The sequence below is a fragment of the Pelodiscus sinensis genome, chromosome 4, assembly GCF_049634645.1.
Source record: "Pelodiscus sinensis isolate JC-2024 chromosome 4, ASM4963464v1, whole genome shotgun sequence".
Classification (NCBI taxonomy): Eukaryota; Metazoa; Chordata; order Testudines; family Trionychidae; genus Pelodiscus; species Pelodiscus sinensis.
The window spans coordinates 113,574,604-113,594,033 of record NC_134714.1 but is presented as its reverse complement, the minus strand read 5'-3'; the positions used below and the strand labels follow the sequence as shown (position 1 = coordinate 113,594,033).

General features: G+C 48.2%; 1 protein-coding gene and 1 long non-coding RNA gene across 16 annotated transcripts in view; both read right to left on the bottom strand.

Annotated features, from left to right (window-relative positions):
• The window catches only part of TMEM86A (transmembrane protein 86A), a 116,921-nt gene that overhangs the window by 80,814 nt on the left and 16,677 nt on the right, over nucleotides 1–19,430 (bottom strand). For 11 of the 14 annotated variants that reach the window (XR_012903657.1, XR_012903656.1, XR_012903660.1 and 8 more), the window contains exon 4: nucleotides 12,536–12,635. The exons of 1 other annotated variant lie outside the window; for it this stretch is intronic. Coding sequence is in view for 4 of the 13 variants with exons in the window: in XM_006133445.4 (XP_006133507.3) it covers nucleotides 12,536–12,635 (100 nt within the window). In the remaining 9 variants the exon portion in view is untranslated. Of the gene's footprint in view, nucleotides 1–2,779; nucleotides 2,860–12,535; nucleotides 12,636–16,466; nucleotides 16,608–19,430 lie in introns of all 14 variants that reach the window. 2 more of the 14 variants (XM_075928122.1, XM_075928123.1) reach the window with 2 other exon arrangements.
• LOC142829235 (uncharacterized) lies at nucleotides 7,344–12,518 on the bottom strand. Of its 2 annotated transcripts, none has more exons than XR_012903665.1 (2): nucleotides 11,869–12,518; nucleotides 7,344–7,731 (listed from the first exon to the last, which is right to left on the bottom strand). It is a non-coding gene; the product is annotated as an uncharacterized LOC142829235 (long non-coding RNA). The 2 variants fall into 2 exon arrangements; XR_012903666.1 differs by lacking the exon at nucleotides 11,869–12,518 and adding an exon at nucleotides 10,589–11,855.

Below are 19,430 nucleotides of genomic sequence, written 5' to 3'. Positions count from 1 at the left end.
AGCTTGTCTGGGTGGCAGGATAGACTGAAGAAGCTAAGGGGACTGTCTGTGACTCCAGGATAAGACTGTTAAAGTGATCCAGAAGTTCACATTTGTTTCTGGGTTATTGAAATCTAATTATAGAACATACCACCAGTTTGGGGTGCCTGTTCTACTTTTGGACAGTCTGCCCTGAAGTTGGCACTCATAGTCATGGTCCACTCTTGACAGCGTGAGGAGGTAGGGGGAAGTTATGACTGGCACAGCAAAAAATGTGCAAGCGATACCTTTAGTCTTTTTAACAGTCATGACATACAAGGTTGTTGACTCGGTAAAAACTGGCATAGCTCCAGTCTGGCCCATGCAGCTTTGCTCAATAGCAGGTCAGCTAAGGTAACAGCGGCTCTTTAGGTATATCCATAATCATCAGCTGTGCCACTAAAGTTATGAAAGTGACACATGCCGTAATTAGCTCTCTGTCAAGAAAAACCTTCCAGTGTTTGTTTAAACTTGACTTGGTTTTAGTTCTGAGTCTTAAGACAATTCTGAAAAAATAATGCAACTATGTAAACTTACTGCATGAGGAAATCTGGTTTGTATTGTATATTGAATGAACGAATGGAAAAATTTACCAATACATCTGGAGAAATCGCTTTAGTACAGAAACATTATGAATATAAGATTCTGCGTACCATCACACCTAGTTTTTTGTTCCAGGTGTTAATAGTTAATTTTTCTTACTCTGGATTAATACATGTCTTGTAAAAAAAAATAATGGCAATATAGGACACCCTTATAAAACAGGCAGACAGGTTGAAACTCTGATATTGTCTTTCCTGCTAACACACTAATGTGTGTTCAGAGATGGTTAAAATTGTGTAACCAAACAATTGCAGTTGCAATATTCTACAGCAGTAGTTTTCAACCTTTCTTCATTTGAAGACCACTAGAAAAATGGAGGTACAGTTATCTTTGGAAATCTTAAGCATCATCTGCAGACCCTACGTTAAATACCATTGTTCTATGGCAATGGCAACCTTTAAAAGTCCTCTTAGAGTCTCTGAACTCCCATAGGTCTGTGACCCACAGGTGGAAAAACACTTTTCTACAGTGTGTATTCTCTAAGCAGCAAGACTAACAATGGATGTACACGTAATCACAAACAAGGAAAATACAATTGCCCCTGATCACCGCTGACATTGGCTTGGAAGGATCTGATGACACTCAGGACAGACTGGAAGCTGAATAACGAGCCTTTAACTCTTTTTCTTCTATCTAGATATTTATAGAGCTAACATATTATCTCCATCCCATGCTTTGTAGTTCCCTCCTTTGTCATGTTTGTTTGTGTTTGTAAATGACAGCTGTAATGAGATGTAGCCTTCAGCATGGTAATCTCATTACCATTAAAGACTTACAGTGACTCCAAGATTCTTTCCATTTTCCTCTTGTGAGGAAGGGGATCGGATGACGTAGCCTAGAAAGATGACGGTCTTTACATGAAAGCAAACCAATCCTAGTTGCTTTGTAGAGAAGGGCCTGGAGTTTTGGTTAAAACAACCTGCAAACATTATGCATCAGGACACAGGCTGATCACAAGCCAAGGTCACAAAAGAATGTGTCTTTCCTCTCCATTTATTGTACTGCACAAAGCTACGTGCATTACTGGACTCGAGAGTTGGCTCTTCTAAAGCATTGGGTACTGACTACCAGGAGGCCTAAGCAGCAGTGTCTCAGGGTGTCCAGAGTAGCCCATGTTCGCGGCAGGTCGGGGGGGGGGCCTTAGGCAGGGACTGTTCCAGCTGCGGTGGAGCAGCCCCTGTCTCCTCTGGCCTGGAACGCATCCCCCTTAATTAACCGATTAAGCTTCATGTTTAACCAGTTAGTCAATTAAACAGGATTTCTCATCCCTAGTTCACATCCGCAGGAACGCTTGCCCTGAAGTGGTTTGGGTTGCAACTAGCAGTATGGAATGATTTGTGGAGGCCCACTTAAAACCAACAAAAACACCATATTTCCCCAGATGGAGAAATATTTGAAAAGGATTCCTTTATGCATGCCCAATGGGCAGTCTGTCTAAATGAGGGTTCCAGGAAATATGCAGCTCTACATACTCCGTAATTCTCAGTAACTACCTTGTGTTCAACTCTTTCAATTTTTCCAGACATTGAAATCAAATTGCATATCTTAGTTCAATTCTATTTCAAAATAGCTTATTTTGAAATTTGGCGCGTCTACACAGCGCCAGATTTCAAAATAACACACTATTTCAAGACATCCCTTAACCATCATGCAATGAGGTTTACTGGGATGCCGAAATAGCGTGCCCACTATTTCAAAAAAAATGTTGAAATAACGGGCAGCTTGTTAAGATGTAGGATAGCTATTTTGTGATACCTCCCAGTATTTCCAGTATCCTGAAACAGCCATGCAGTGTAGCCAGACCCACAGAGACCACAGAACACCTCATGAGCAAGCAAGCAGATTTTGGCTCATGGTGCCCCATGGGAATTTAAAAGCTACTCTGTTAAGCTAACTTTGTGATCATGAAGGGCTTCTGAGGACATAAAGAGCTTTGTTTGAATGATACCAGCATCCTACTTCAATGGGAATTGACTTTAGGAGCCAAAGATACTTTTCACCTTTCAAAATTAGGTCCCAGAAAGACAGGTGTTGCAAAACTACCTGATTTCTCTATGTGCAGAGACCATAAACTAAAGAATGCAGTACAACTAACCATATACATTGGCCTTGTCTGTCCAAGGGGAAAATTAGGACTACAAATTCACCACCAACCCACCGCTATAGATGCTGCCATTGGAGAATTAAAAGTACTGATTGTCTGTGTTGTTCAAAAACAGTCAATGTTGCTGTACAGCCCTGTGGAGAAGTAAAAGAGAAATGGAGGAGAAATCACAAATGGTAGGTGGTGGTCATGTTGATTAACTTGTCAGTGGAAGACTTCCAATACCACCGTGATAGAAGCAATATAAGAACCTGAATAAAATATAGCAGAAGCCCTGGGAGGCTGGTTGAGCTATGAGGGGAGGGGTTAGACACCAGTCCATCTCAAGGTATGAGTAATATTGCCAAGCCATGTTTTCCACCACTATTGCTAGCACAGGTGTAGTGTAGAGTATGGTTTGAACTGGGTCCCCAAAACCGAGCTATAATCCAACTACCCCGTAAGTAGCCTTTTACGTGGCTCCAAATACAGTTGGAACCTGTTCTTGAACCCTGACACAGCATACATGGACCCATCATGTTATGCTGTCACTGTGCCTGAAAAATGGTTTCCAGCCCATTCAGCCTTGTCAACACCAGGGAAGAGTCAGAGCTGTGATACTGCACCAGTGGGAGGGATGGTGCAACGCCTATACAAGCAAGGGATAAACTGCCTAGAATTTCTGTGGTGTCTACCACTGCTGCTGCTTGTTCCGCGGCTCCCGGGGAGAACTACAGCAAGGATTTTCAAAGATGCCTAAGGGAATGAGGCACCTAAATCCTATTAGAATACCAACATCTTTAAAACAGTTTGGAAATCTCAAGCTACAAGCCCCAGGTTTGTCTAGAAGGCTACATCTACACTAACCATACTGTCAGCGGCTGAGTGAGGTCAGGACTGGATGATACCCTGGCTGCTGAGACAGCAGGGGGTCTGAGGCTGCCAGAAGGGAGAAGCAGACAATGCTTCTTTTCCGTAATGGGTCCCTCTAAGTGGGGCAGAACAAAATCCCTTTCAATAGAGTTTCCAAAAGCATTCTTTTCATTAAAATTGATGCCAGTGGCTACTGAGAATAGAATTAATAATTCAAGAATTACTAAACAAATCGTCTCCATGTAATGCATTACAGTAGTTTTTCTTTTCTTTCTGCTAATAGAGGAGGCCCTCTGGCCATCCTAGCCTACACCAAAGAAACAGCTCTGCAGTCTGCAGTTTGTTGCTTGCTTTCCCTTCAGTTTTACAGCCTCGCTCTTTAGGCGTGCTGCTACTTTTCTTTGCTGCCTGGTTCCCTTTCAAAAATGAGGGCAGAATTCATTAACGCCTTCCACTACTGTAGTAATCTGCAGGGGAGCAATTGGCATGCTGCCTGTCCTCCCCAATTCACAGTCCCAGTATCCACAAGCCAAGTGCTCCATATCTGTAGTATGTGCCCAATCCCCACCTGCCTGTCAGCTGAGAGTCCCCCGGGGATGGGGGGTCAAAATCTTGGCTTTTCCTCCATTAACCATCTCTTTGCTGCTGTACCACAAGCAAGCAAAGCCCAGGAGATTGAGACACTTAAGAAACTATAAGGGCTGTCTGCTAAGACTGGAAGGCGGCATGGCATATGCCAAGGATACAAAGGAATTGCTTTGAGATATTGGGGTGGAGAACAATATTCCCTCTAATTTTTCCATCCATGTGTGGAATAAATTGTGCACCGAGGCATGTGTGGATGTGCACCACCAATAGAAACACTTGCTGCTGGCTGTGGGGCTCTGCCAATCACTTGGGTGGCACCTGAATCTTTCCTGGGCAGCCACCCAAGTGCTCAGCTTACAAGGAACAGTAGGGGAGCATCTCAGAGTAAGTACTGAAACTTCCATCAATGGGGTCAGTTACCATAGAATGGTCCAAATACCGAAGAAGACATTGGGAATATCTGGCAGAGGAATGAACCATTTCTGGTCCAGATTCTCAGTTGGGGTGTGTCTACACTGCAGGGCTTAACTCGAAATAAGCAATGCAAATTGAGCTATGTCAATTGCATAGCTTATTTCAAAATACAGCCGGTTCCTGACTTATGAACGAGTTATGTTCCAAGAAGTTGGTCATAACTTGGTGTGTTCGTAAGTCGGACACCATTCATTTCAATGGGACTGCACTGTTCGTAAGCGCGGATCACTGTTCGTAAGTCGGGGCTGCGCTTAATGGGAGGCTGGTCGTAAGTGCAGTTGGTCGTACGTCGATGCATTCGTAAGTCGGGGACCAGCTGTAGCTTATTTTGAAATAGGGAGCGTCTACACAGCACTTATTTCAAAATAGAGCACTCTTCCTCCGACTTCCCTTACTCCTCGTACAATGAGGGTTATAAGAGTCAGAAGTCCTCCAGCCTGACAGTATTTTGACACTATTTCGAAATAACTGCCTGCTGTGTAGACACGGACTACGTTATTTCGGAATAGTATTGCAGTGTAAACGTAACCTTGCTGTAATACTGTGTAGCTTCACTGATGTCAAAGAAGCTACACGGATGGTAATGTAGCCGTAACATGATCCTATGGCCTGTTTTATGCAGGAAGTCAGTAGATGATCACAGTGGTTCCTTCTAGCTCTGGAATTTATGAATCTATGCCACATATACTTTGCAGCATACACTCTTCCTTTTGTTAACTAAAAATATGACTTACATAGGAGGTATGTATAGTAAGTATGGTGGAAAATCTCCTATTTATAGTGCCAACCTCCATACGTTATTTCTTTAGCAATACGTTGTGGTGGCAGTGGAAGTTAACTCCCAATATTCCAAACTTCTTTGCATTCAAGGATTCCTTCCTCTTCAACAAATTGCTTCATTCCATCTAGGAGTATTTGAGGGAAAGGGAAATAAAAAAATGGAAGAAAACAAAAGTCCTGAGTAGCCAAAGACAATTGCTCCATTTGGAATGTACGCATGTAAATAATCTTAGAAAACCTGAGAAAAATCATGTCATCAGTTACTGTTGTCATATTTTTTCCCCACCCAAGCCAATATTGTAGGCAGGCAATAGATGATTTGCATTACAACAAAAGGCAACTCAATGTGCTAATCTGATCTTGTATTTGGTAATAATACCATTGTGGTATATACCCAAGATATCCCACAGTTACTTTTCAGACTGCTAGGGCACGTCTATACTTACAAGAAGATTGACGCTCCGGTCTAGGTAGATCTGTAAATTGAACGCTGAGGGCAGCCCCTGCTGTCATGCAGTACTCTCTCTTCTGAGAGGAAGAACGGAACGCAATCAGAGTGTTCGCTCCCGTTGGCCTCCTGCTGTGTAGGCGCCGCCACAGGTGAGCCCAAGATAAACCAACTCCAACTACACATTTTGTGTAGCTAGAGTTGTGTACCTTAAGCCGACCTTCCTGGTCTAGTGTAGACCAGGCCCTAGTGAATTATCCTAGCATGATGAATTATACAAATGTGGGGGAAGGAGAAAAAGATGAAAAGTGGCTGTTAATGGTAAACTGTAAAGCAAAATATTGGTATTTATTTGCTGCTCCATTATGAAATATAAAGACTTAGTATTTTCTTCTGGCAGCTTTTACAAGATTGGTTGAGAACCAGAAGACCGATTGCCTAAAAGTCAGTTTCCTATCCCCCTTCTACTGTAGAATGGAGCAGCTGGTGCTCTGGTTACAGCTTCAGGTGTTCTCTCTCTTCCAGGCCTCCAAATATATAAGCAAAGTCCTCTGGCAAACAAGAATGCACACTTGGTATTTTTCAAGAGGGAAACAAGCAAAAACCAACTTTTAAAAGAGCGTGACTGTCATTGTGCAAGCATAACTGAAGGGCACTTGTCTATTTTCTGCTCCACCATTCACTTTTGAGATGTAATTTCAAACAGTGAAACCTTTTGTGGTTCAGTTAGTCATTATGTGGACAGTTCGTTCCCCGTCTCTCAATACAGAGCCATGAGAGGTTGTGTCACCACTTGCCCTTTGTGCCTTAAGTGCTCCCCTGATTCACAGCCTGATCCCCAACAGACAAGCATGTAGTTCCCTGAGGCTATGACTAGACTGCAGCTTTTTTTTGGCAATAGGAACACAACTTGCGCTCTGCAATTTGCATACCTTTTTCCAGTAGTTTTGTTGAAAGAGGCTTTTCCAAAATTTGGCCTGTCTACACAGGGCCAAATTTTGGAAAAACCTTCTCTTTTGAAAAAACCCTTCTTCTTATGAAACGAGGAAGACGGCTTGTGAAAAAGCGCGTCTGCTCTTCCGCAAAAAATGTTGGAAGAGCAGATGCATTCCCTGGACATGGCGGAGTTTTTCTGGGATACCTGGAAAAACTCCATAGTCTAGACATAGTTTCATTGAGTGCTGTGCCCCTCGGGCTCTGCCTTCAGGCCCCAACCACCTGCCTACAACACTACAGATGCCCCACCAAGGTCTCCACTAGCCACGGTTACTACTTGCAGTTTGTGACCCCAACATACCCCCAGTTCTGAAATTCCCCAGAACCATCTGCCCTGAAGCCTCCAGACCTCTCCTAGAACAATCAGGGAAGCTATAAGGTTCATCACTTCTTTAAAGCAATAAGAGTACAACTTATCATTAACACCCCTTGAAGTTAACATCCCTTTCCATTCAAACACAGCACTGGATTGGATTCCAGTAAAAGTATAACAGGGATAAGTGATCCCAAGTAGAAAGGACTGATGGAATGAATTACAAACAAAAGTAAAAATATGCTTTCTAATGACCTAACTGAACAAGTTACAGACATTGCTCAAGGTAGTTTTCTCACTAATTATTTTTTGTCCAACATTATGACTGGCATTCCCTAGACCCGCTAGCCAGGAATCAACATACGAAGCACAAGGTATTTGGTTCCTTCATCTGCTCAGGTGTAAAATAAAGATGGAATCTTTCTCCGTCCCTTATAGTTCCTCCAAAGAAATTGTCTTTGTCCTCAAAGTCAGGATGACAGTTCTGGGGATTCAGTCTCCAGTGTCCCTCAGAGGCTCAGAAGCCACGTTAGTTCTCTGGCTCTCAAATTCAATCTGTAGATAATTTAAGATGGTTTAGCTTGATGGTTTTGTTTACTGCTAATATATAAATTGAAGTAAACCCACATTCCTTTAGGACAAACCCATTTATTACCTTTACCTGGCCTCTGTAAACTTCAAAGGCTGCCCCTTGAGAGTGTAAAAAGAAATGAACATTTGCGTGATATTTCAAAGTTATTTTAATGCAGGCTCTAAAGACCTGATGAGCTCTGTTGCACTGACTGCATAGGACAATCACTAGAATGTGAGACAGCAAACTGTTGTGCAGGCCTGGCACAGCCAAGAGTAAAGAGCCTTTGCACCTACTGCTTTTGAAGTGTGTTGATCAAAGACCTTCTAGCTGTGACGTGTAGAACATGGGGATCACTTCAAAGAGAGCCATTGGCCAAAGTACTTTGAAAGTGGGAAGATGGCAAATCAATATCAATTGCTGATGCCTAATACCACTGGGCTAACTAAGTGCTATAGTGAAGGGATTGTTTAACTTGCTATCAGATATTCCTAATGCAGATACAGATTTGTCAGTTAAACTCACTCAGATAAACTCTTTGTGGGCTGGAAATAGGACACCATATGTATACAGAGAGAGGTCCTTTCATCCTGGGATCATAAAGTGCTTTTCCACATTAATGTAATAACACCTCAACTGGCTCATCTGCAGGGATTGAATCTGGAGTTCTGTATCCTAATCCCACAGCCACTCTTACTTCAGCTAAACAGCAGCTCTGTTAGTTCATGCCCAAAGACATGTGGTCTTGCACACTCTGTTAGTATTGATTACATTAATTAAGCTTCATAACTACCTTGTAATACGGGCGAGTGATATTATTCCTGTTCCACATAGACAAAGCCCTTCAGTTTTTAGTTTTTACTCATTTTTACAGAGAAAAATGATCAGGTTTTGAACGTTATTTGTTTTTTGCCCATTTTTCACATGTCTTGGGAACCACTCGATTATATGAAAATACTGATGGTTAGGAAAATCCATTCCATTTCATAAGGTAGATGTATTTCTGGTAGTATATTAGTAAAAGGATAAAAGCTATTTAAAGTAAGGCAAGGTAGAGGAAGACTCTCTCGCCCTCTCTCAAAGACTTACCGGGTGTTGCTTGGGTCCTTTGGGGCAGGGAGCTGGCAGTGGGGAGGGAGGGGGAAGGAGTCAGGGCAGGGCCTTGGGGATGTGGGGTAGGGAGGCAGGACAGAAGGCTTGGAGGTATGCAAGAGTGAGTGGGGTCCCATCTGAAGGGGCTTTCCCTCCCTCCCTTCCCCCGAGTACTGCAGCTAACAGCTGGGGAGAGGAGTTTGGAGCAGGCAGACTATTTACACAGTTTGGCAGCAGGCAAAATGGCAAGTCCCAGCCCCAACTTGCAACTCTCTTGGTGGTGTGGCTGCCCCCAGTGGTCACGTGGCAACATAGCTCTCCCATGTGCTTGCTTGCCCCAGTGGTCACTCTGCAGTATCACATCCATCTGAATAGCAGCCCCCTGCCTTTCCATGGTTCTAGAAAACAGTCCCGTTCCCAGGGCTGGCCTGAGCCCTTTTGGCACCCTGGGCCCGGGCATGCGGCGCCGCCCCCGGGTGCAGGGTGCATGCGCAGGCCCGCCCGTGGGGCACGGGCCCGCCCACCCCAGGGTACGCGGGCCTGCCCCCAGGGCCCATGGCGTGTGCGCTGCCCAGCCCGGCCAGCGCTGCTAGCGCACGCGCCGAGCCATGCATGGCCCCACAGCCATAGGGGCAAGGGCGCTGCTTTCTGGCGCTGGGGAGCCGGGCGCGCAGCTCCTGATGGCAGCTGTAAGGGATGCCGCGCGCCCCTTACAGCTGCCATCAGGTGCCCCCCCCCCCCCGCCGTGGGTTGGCGCCCAGGGCAGCTGCCCGGCTCGCCCATGCCTCCGTCTGGCCCTGCCTGTTCTCAGCATTTCCCATTTTCCTAGCACAACCAAACCCTGACCTTGCTTTATGTTAGAGTAAGAAGAAGCTGCATTCCAAATTTGGTGGCCCTAGCCCTTACTGTTTAGGAGGAGTTTTTGAACAAACTGACTCTCAGACAGTAGAGTGACTCACAGATGTGCTCCTCTAAAATATACATAGATATAGATATTGTATGATGCTGGGTGCATCGATGAATGTGTGCATTAAGTCCACAGATGCCTTGTGATAAGAGGAAGAGGGGAATAGAGTCTCAAAGACAGAAATTCTGATCCGATTAAAGGATGAAAGCCTCAATAACAATTGTTAAAAAGCAAAGGCCCTGGTGCTGCTTCTGGCTTGAAGGAAGAAGAGAGGAGTTGTCTGCATTGCACCTAGCTGGCTAACATCATCTGGAGCAACTGCTGCTGGGAAAGAGGAATCAGAGGTGAACTTGGGGCAATACAGCCTTCGCTTGTTTCTGAGGAGGAAGAAGCAGTAGAACTCTGATAATCTGAACAACACAGAGTCTGCAGGTGAACGCCACAAATGGACAAAAGTGAATGCAAAACTACACAGGCAAATTCTAAGCAAAATGGTCTCTTTCTAAAAAGATTTGCCAAAAAGAGCATCCTGGGAAACAGGGATGCCCAAAGAGACTCCGAAAATGAAAACAAAAACAAAACTAGGAGTAGGGACATAACTAAGGGGCCCAAAAAGTAAAATAGGAACAAACCACCTGGAGCAAGGTCAGGAGGAGGGGAGGAAGAGAAGCTGAACACTAAATCAATTGAAACTCAGTTCTACTTAGGGTTTACACATCATTGGAAAGGAACTAGAGACTTTCAGCCAAAAGATCTGTTTTGCCTTTCTGCACCTATCATATCAAACCTGTCTGATGGACTGTGCAAGATTTGAGTACACTGAAGGCAGCAAGGAAAGCTACCTGTATCAGCTGCAACCTATTTTTTCTTCAGTCCTGAAACCTTAAGAATCATGTTCAGCAGGACAGACTTTTCACTCCCAGAAATTACTCGGGAAGCAGAAGGAACAGATACATCAATTCTGTCTCTGGCAAAATTTCAAGCAGTATTTCAGATCCAGATATATTTTGGGGACACTGACTCTGCCAAAAGTAAAAGAGAAAAATACAACCAGGCATCTTTATACCGGCTTCCGCTAGTAAAGAACAAGATGGACAATACCCTCTTATAACTGTAGACCTTGAAATTTTCAGATTTTTATTTATTTTATTTTTTTACACACCATGTAAATAATTGTTCATTTTTTCATATTTTGACACAAGATGAAGTTGCAACCTGCTCTTTGCTTCCCTCCCAAAAAAGGCTAAAAATATATATGTTTAGACTATATCAGTATATAGAATTTACAATACAACCATGATCCCATCCCCTATGAACAATATACTTTAATATTAATAAACACTGACATTTAATGATGAATTCATTTTTGAAGGCCTTTCACCTGTGCTATGTTTTTAAAACTATCCTACAGGAACCAAAATGCAGTAGGACAGAATATTCCATTATGAAAAGGGGATGTGATTCCATCCCCAATCAATGTTGGAATGATACTTGCATAACTGGAAATTTATCTGGCACATTAAGTAACTTTTTTTTTTTTAACTATGAGGGTTTAAACATTGCATGAAAGACAGTCCAGGGCATATTTAAAACGTTGGTGGGCATTTTTGGCCAATACCAAGCGTTTTCTGAATATTTTACCTACTTCAATAGTCCACACAGAGCTGTGTTTGTAGTTTGGGAACAGTATAAACATACAGCCTGCCACAACCATGACATCAGCAGCGCAAAATCATCTGGATAATTAGCCAGCCCAGGCACAGAGTTTAATCCCTTTTTCCACCACCACGATTGCAGCTGCTAGTCCGGACTATATGGCGAGAGGAAGAAAACAATGCACCCGGCTAGTGTCCCAGGCTGATTTTAATACCCTCCTCCCACGTTCACTTTTTTTTTAAACTCCCCAGAGGATCTCTCGCTGCTGGTGAGTGGACAAGGCTGCAGCCCCCCTCCGCTGCACACCCGGGCGCTGCTAGAGAGCTAGTTCCTACACAGCGCACGTCCCACCCACACTGGCATCCAGCACAGCTACTGCACCGAGGCTGACAGGTGTACAATGCGCACAGGGACACTGGCAGACCCGCAGCCGGCCAGCCACATAAATCACACCCATCCCACGAACCTGCCGGCTGCTCCTTAGAGAGCTCGTGGGATGCCTCTGTTCAGGCTGCGGGGAGGCAGGGGGGACCGAACAGGGCTCTCCTTCCCCATCAGACATCATCCAACCGGCGAGAGCCGAGATATGAAATCAACAAAGTCACGCTTCCCAGTCACGTGCCCACTGTTTTCATCCTATGGACTTTTTCTCTGGTTACCCCCCCCCCCACACACACACACACACACACACACAAAACACAACACATACAGACACCCTTTAAAGGTGAGCCCATGCCGGGATTAATTCAACACCTCCCCCTCCCACACACACACACACACACACACACACACACACACATCACAGCAGAGGAAGGCACAGGCTGGAGAAGATGGTAGCCTTGAGCCTAAGCACAAGCTATCAGACTCTAGCCCCATCGATTACTAGCTCCTTTCCTCTCCCCAGGGCCAGCCAGCTGCTGAGAGAATCCGATTTAACAACCCAAGGCAGCAGCCCAATGCATTACCCTGGTCCCTGGCGGGGCAGCGATCCTGCACACCACCCAGCATGGGGCCAGTCCCCCCTCCACACACCCCATAGCTAGGTTCCCCTTCTCAGAGACAAAAGTTGGGTTTTTAATTGTTACTATAGCCCTTCCTCATCTTGATCCATGCAAAGCCCCGTGTGCACTCACCACTGTGACCGGTGACACCATGTCTGCTAGGCAGGCTTCAAGCAGAAGTGCAGTCCGTGACCCGGGCTGTGCCGCTGGATCCCACTGCCTGGCGCTTTCCCTTTAAATAGGATCAGAAAATGTATCTGTTTTTCTCAATGCCGATTGTTTTCTGGGTTCTTTTTTAGAACGCAATGACATCACAAAGGCCGGCGCCAATGGGCTGAAGGGAGAGGAGCTGGGGGGTGGGACTCTAGCCAGCTCTGCCTCAGTCGCCCCTCCCTCTGTCTTCCTTTCTAGGCTCACGATCTGCAGCTGAATAGACCCAGCTCATTAGAGGAGAGGAATGGGCTGGCAGCTTCTCGCCCCCCCTTCCTTCCAGCCGCTCTCAGGAGCACAACCTTGTCTTCCTAATGTCCACACTAGGCACCTACTCGCACACATCGGTATACAAAGACACATGTGCATAAACATCTAAACTGGTAAACAGATGTGAGTAAAAATCAAATCCTGCTGATTTTCGCAACCCAGCTCCCAAATAAAGAAAATAGCCAGTTACTACTTATGCACCAGAAACATCTAGAATCCAGCACATCTTAGAACCATAGTGCTGCAAAACATTTATCCTAGATATGCATTCTAATGGACCCTGCTGTTTTTTTGGATTCAGACTCCCAAATTGCACATTTTAAAGGACTCACCCACCTACTACTGCCTTGCCAAAGGCTTCTGGAATATGGTACATCTAGTAGCTACAGGGCAACAAAAAAGTGGATCCAGATCCTGCCAGTTTTTGCACCCTGCTCTCCAAAATGCCTATAGTTTATCTATCTATCTATCCTCACACCTGTATGCATCTATTATATATAATTATCCTCACACCTGTATGCATCTATTATATATAATAGTTATGTGTCAAATCACCAACTGAATAACATGGTTAACTGGTGGGCTGGAGCAGCTGCACACCCACCTCGGGCAGGGAACTGCTCCTGTCCTGCAAGGCCCACTGTGGTCAGGGGGCACCCAAGCCTGGCCAAAGCAGCCTCCAGTCACAGCCAGCAGAGGTGCTCTAGCCCAGCTAGAGCAGTCCCTATCTACAGCAGGTCCGGCCTGGCTGGTACAGCCCCTACTCACGGCAGGGGGGCTGCTCCAGTCCAGCCACGTCCCCTGCCTGCTTCCATTTAATCAGTTAACCAGGTCTTTACATCCCTACTAGACAAACTATAGCTCAGAAGGGGAATGATACATACCCTGAAGAGGCTACACTCTAAAGTAGACACATATTAAAGAATAGGTTATTTTAAGTGAATTTTGAAGAACAAAGGGCAACTGCGAAATATTTTTAGGGCAAGACGGAGTGAGGACAATGGAGGATATCAGAAGCCAGATGAAGGTTGAAAGCTGCAAAATAAGGATTGGTACATAAACAAGATTATGATAAACAGGAGTATTAACTCTATAAGCATCAATTAAATAATTACTCCTCCTGTTTTTACTTTGTACATAATACATACTAGTATGCTCAGGATGCTGTCATCAGTGTTTCTGAGATAATGACCAGATTAGTGACTCCTTTGCTATCTTCAGTTGCATTCCTTCAGATAAATACTGGTAAACAGCCATTAAGTCAGAGGCTGTTCTCCATGCTCAAGGGTAGAATCACAGCCAGTGCATTTTCCATGTGTCATAAGTGTTTTTCTCTCTTATATAAACAGGTTTCCTTCTGACTCGTTTAAAATAAACCGGGAAACATACATCTTTTACTAGGTTATATGATGGGTGTCCACCCCACATTGGCATAAGGGGTTCAAAGAGCCCAAGAGAAGCTGCACTGGGGAGAGGCTAAGGAACAACCATTCCAGGCCCAGCGGGCCCATATAAGAAGGGCTGCAGGAGCAGAGCGAGGGGAGTCACTGCCTGGAGCTCAAAGAGGGAAGTGGGGATTCCAGGCAGGTATTTAGAAGGTAGTACCATGGGCAGACCAACTGCTGGCAGGGTCTTGGGGGAGTGTCAGGAAGGCCCTGTCTGTCTGTTAGGACTGACATGCTGAGGCCCTGAGGTAAGAGTGAAGAAGGAACTGGGAGAAAGTGGCCGAGGGAAATGTTCTGAGAAGTTGACGGAGATGCAGCAGGTGGCTGCCCTCTATAGAATGCTTGGGCTGGGACCCTCTCTGGTCCCTGTCACTTGCCACTGGGAAAATGGCTGGACTGTTGCATTGTGTACTAAATGCTGGAAAGGGGAGCACAGAGGGCATGTCTACACAGCAGCATTATTCCAGAATAACAGACATTATTCCAAAATAACTATGCAAGTGTCTACACAGCAAGCCCGCTATTTCAAAATAACAGGAGTCTTATTCCAGATTCTGTAACTCTCATTCTATGAGGAATGATGCCTATTCTGAAATAGCTATTTTGGAATAGGGCGAGTGCAGACAGAGCAGCTGGAGTTATTTTGACATCAAGGGCCTCCAGGAAAACCCACAGATGTCACCGCTCTGTCCACACTCATCAGACCTCAATAGCTTCCCTTCCCCTGCATTCCTTGAAGCTGTAGGAAGAAGGGAAAGAGCTAGTGGCACGAAGCAGGCCCTATTTGCATCGTGCCACATAGCAGGATAATAGGATCCTGCACAGGACCCAGACCCAGCATTCCCTCCTGCCATGGCCAAGCCCACCGCTCCAGCCGAGCCCCCCACAGCTGCCAGCACTGCCTCAAGCAGCTCCAGGATCCTGCTTGGGGCCAAAAGAGGCATGTGCCTTCCTGGTCTGGTGTGGAAATCCTGGACTTCATTGAGGGGAGTGAAGGAAATTTCCAGGATTTCCACACCAGATGCAGGAATGTGGACATCTATGGCTGGATGGCCAATAGCCTGGCCACCAAGGGCCACAGGCGCACCCAGGAACAGGTGCGCATGAAAGTAAACGAACTCAGGCAGGCCTATGCCAAGGCCAGAGAGTGCCGCTCCTGCACCAAGGCAGCACCGCAGGGCTGCCCATATTATGCACAGCTCCACCGCATCCTTCGGGCAGGTCAGTCCCCCCCCCCCCCCCCCCCGTTGTGGACTCTGGACTGGAGGCGCCCGTTATCATCCTCCTGGGGGACAGAGCCAGTGAGGAGGAGGAGCCGGACGAGGCCAGCACCAGCTCCACGCCTGCTAGCCAGGATGTTGTGCTCTCCCTGCAGCTGGTACCCCCCTCCCAGGATGTCCCCCGGGCATCATCCAAAGCCAGGGAAGGCCCCTTGGGTGAGTGCCATTATTTTCCCTAGACATGCATGAGTGCAGGCGGTGGTGGCGAGGGACAGCTGCATGCTCCTCGCTTGGCCTCCTTGGCCTGGGGATCACGCAGCAGCCTGAGCATGTGGGTGCATGTGGAGTGCCAGTCCAGGGCACACAGCCCCAGGAGGCAGCTACAGCAAACCCAGGTACTCTGGCTCATAGGGTGTCTGGAGAGGCCTGCCTCACTCCTGACACTGGGGTGGGACACCGTCCCAGCACAAGCCACCGCTAGAAGGAGGCTGGGGACATGGACACACACACACACTCTGAGGAGAGCCACATGTGGCACACGGGCATGCCTGTGCTCTCAGGGCAGCATCCGCTCCCAGGGACAGCGCAGCAAGGTGGAGGAGCATCCGCCACTCACACACACCTTCCCCCAACACCCTGCCCCCCTCTCCTCCAGCGGGCAGGGATACGAGTCCTCACCCTGTGGGATGCCACCACTGCCAGACCCGGCATGTTCACGGCACAGAGGGAAGCTCCGCTGCCCCATAGCCCCCCTCTCACTCTCAGGCTCCTGCTCTAGCTGGCATCTTCCCATGCCTGCTTGTCCCCAGGACATGGGGATAATGAGACTCGCCCCTTGGACATCTGTGCCCCTGCAGGAAAGGACCCACTGTCTAGGCCTCAGGTGGCCTTGGTTGAAGCACATCGCCTTCGTCTGACCTGAGAACTTTAGGTCTTGGCTCAGAGATGAGGGCTAGGCTTCATGCACAATGTCTCCAGGGACAATTGCCATCCTCTTTGTTCTCCACAGCTGGACCAGCTGCAAGAGGGGAGAGGTTGACACCTCCCATGCCATCCTCCCTGTCAGGCAATTAAAAAAATTTAATCACGATTAATCGTGCAATTAAAATTAATTGCGTGATTAATTGTGCTGTTAAACAATAATAAGAATACTATCTGTTTAAATATTTTTGATGTTTTCTACATCTTGAAATATATTGATTTCAATTACAACACAGAATACAAAGTGTATAGTGCTCACTTTATATTTATTTTTAATTACAAAACATTTACATTGTAAAAAAAAAACTTCAGTTCACCTCACTGAGGGTATGTCTACACTTCAAAGTTAATTCGAACTAACAGACGTTAGTTCGAATTAACTGTGAAAGGCGCTACACAGGCAAACCGCTAGTTCGAACTTAATTCGAACTAGCGGAGCGCTTAATTCGAACTAGGTAAACCTCATTCTACGAGGACTAACGCCTAGTTCGAATTAAGTAGTTCGAATTAAGGGCTGTGTAGCCATTTAATTTGAACTAGTGGGAGGCTAACTCTCCCCAGCTTTCCCTGGTGGCCACTCTGGGCACCACCAGGGAAACTCGTCTGCCCCCCTCCCGGCCCCGGAGCCCTTAAAGGGGCACGGTCTGGCTACGGTGCCCATGCCAGGTGCAAGCCTGCCAGCACCCAGCCAGCAGACCCTGTACCTGGCACGGTATGAACCAGCCACCCGCTGCCACCCAGCCCTCCGCCTCTTCCCGGGACCAGGCTGGCAGCTCCCGGGAGCCTGCCCGGGTCCGCAAGAGGCGGGCGCCCACCTGGTCTAGTGCGGGGAAAGTGGACCTCATCCATGACCTCCGCACTAGGCACAGGAAAGTGGCCGTCTAGGGCAGGAGAGCTGCCAACCTGGCCACCAAGGAGCAGGTTTGCATGAAAATCAGGGTGGTCCAGTGAGACCCCCGACCCTGAGCCCTGAGCTTAGAATGGCCATACTGGGTCAGACCAAAGGTCCATCTAGCCCAGTAGCCTGTCTGCCGACAGCGGCCAACCCTAGGGACCCTGGAGGGGATGGACCGAAGACAATGACCAAGCCATTTGTCTCATGCCATCCATCTCCAGCCTTCCACAAACAGAGGCCAGGGACACCATTTCTACCCCCTGGCTAATACCACTCCATGGACCCAACCTCCATGAATTTATCTAACTTCTCTTTAAACTCTGTTAGGGTATGTCTACACTACAGCGCTAGTTCGAACTAACTTAGTTCAAATTAGTTAATTCGAACTAAACCAATTCGAACTAGCGCATCTAGAACTAAAAACTAGTTCGAATTAGCATTTTGCTAATTTGAACTAGCGCATCCACACTGATTGGACGCAGGGGGGCATTTAAGGGCAGCTGAAACCGGTTCTGGCAGGGCATCAGGTCAGTAGTTGCTTTGTGTGGCTGCTGTCTGAGGCTATCTGAGGCTCGAGCTTAAAGGGACCCCCCCGGACAGGCGGTTCTCAGCTTTTCCTGCTTGCTTGCCAACCTCGCCGAGGGACAGCAAAGCGTTGGTCTCTGTGCCCGTCTGTGTCGGTGCTTCCCTTCGGGGACGCCGCCGCAGGTGGCAACATGGAGCCACAGCTCGCCCTGCACCTTCTGGTGCACTTTCTGGACTTGCTGCTGCAAGCCTGCCACCAATGACTCGAGGCTGCCTGGCACCACCTGGTGCACATCAGCCCCCTGCCTCTCCATCTGGCCGCCCTGGAGCCCGTGGAGGAGCCGCGGCGGTGCCCCGGCACCGGCGTGCCCTGCCGCGTCTGGCGTCTGGACACCAGCACCGACTGGTGGGACCGCATCGTCCTGGAGCGCTGGGAGGACCGACAGTGGACCCAGAACTTCAGGATGAGGAGGGACACCTTCCTGGAGCTCTGCGAGTGGCTCGCTCCTGCTCTGCGCAGAAGGGACACTCGCATGAGGCCCGCCATCCCCCTCCAGAAGCGGGTGGCCATCGCCCTCTGGAAGCTCTCCACGCTGGACAGCTACCGATCCGTCGGGAACCAGTACGGCGTGGGGAGATCCACCGTCGGAGCGGTGCTCATGCAGGTATGGCACTCGTCGGCCACCGAGCCGGGGAGGAGGGGGGCTGCGAGGAGGGGATGGGCCACCCCAGGGACAAAGGGGGGGGTGGGAGGAGGCGAAAGCGCCCCGCACCGGAGGGGTCGGTCTGTCCCGGCCGTACTACACGCCGCCAGGGGGGTTGCTACCGGGAGTGGGGCGCGGGGCACTGCCAGGGCACGAACGCTCCCAGACACCTGGGCGCCCCACTGATTGGCGCTTTGCTGTGTCTCTCTCCGCAGGTGGTCAAGGCCATCAACCGGGTGCTGCTCCGCAGGGTGGTCCACCTCGCCGACCCGGACGCCGTCATCCGGGGGTTCGGCGCCCTCGGCTTCCCCAACTGCGGTGGGGTCATCGACGGGACGCACATCCCCATCCGTGCCCCGGAACACCAGGCGTCCCGTTACGTCAACCACAAGGGGTACTTCTCCGTGATCCTGCAGGCCGTGTGTGACCACCGGGGCCAGTTCATGGACATTAATGTGGGCTGGTCTGGCAAAGCACACGACGCCCGGGTGTACCGCAACTCCTCCGTGTGCCAGCGGCTGCAGGCCGGGACCTTCTTCCCCGACCACCACATCAGGGTCGGGGACGTGGACATGCCCGTGTGCCTGGTGGGGGATGCCGCCTACCCACTGCAGCCGTGGCTGATGAAGCCCTACACGGGGCACCTCAATCCCTCCCGCCAGGCCTTCAATGCCAGGCTGACCAGGGCCCGCATCATGGTGGAGAGGGCCTTTGGGCGACTGAAAGCCCGCTTTCGATGCCTCCTCACCCATCTGGACCTGGCCAAGCACAACATCC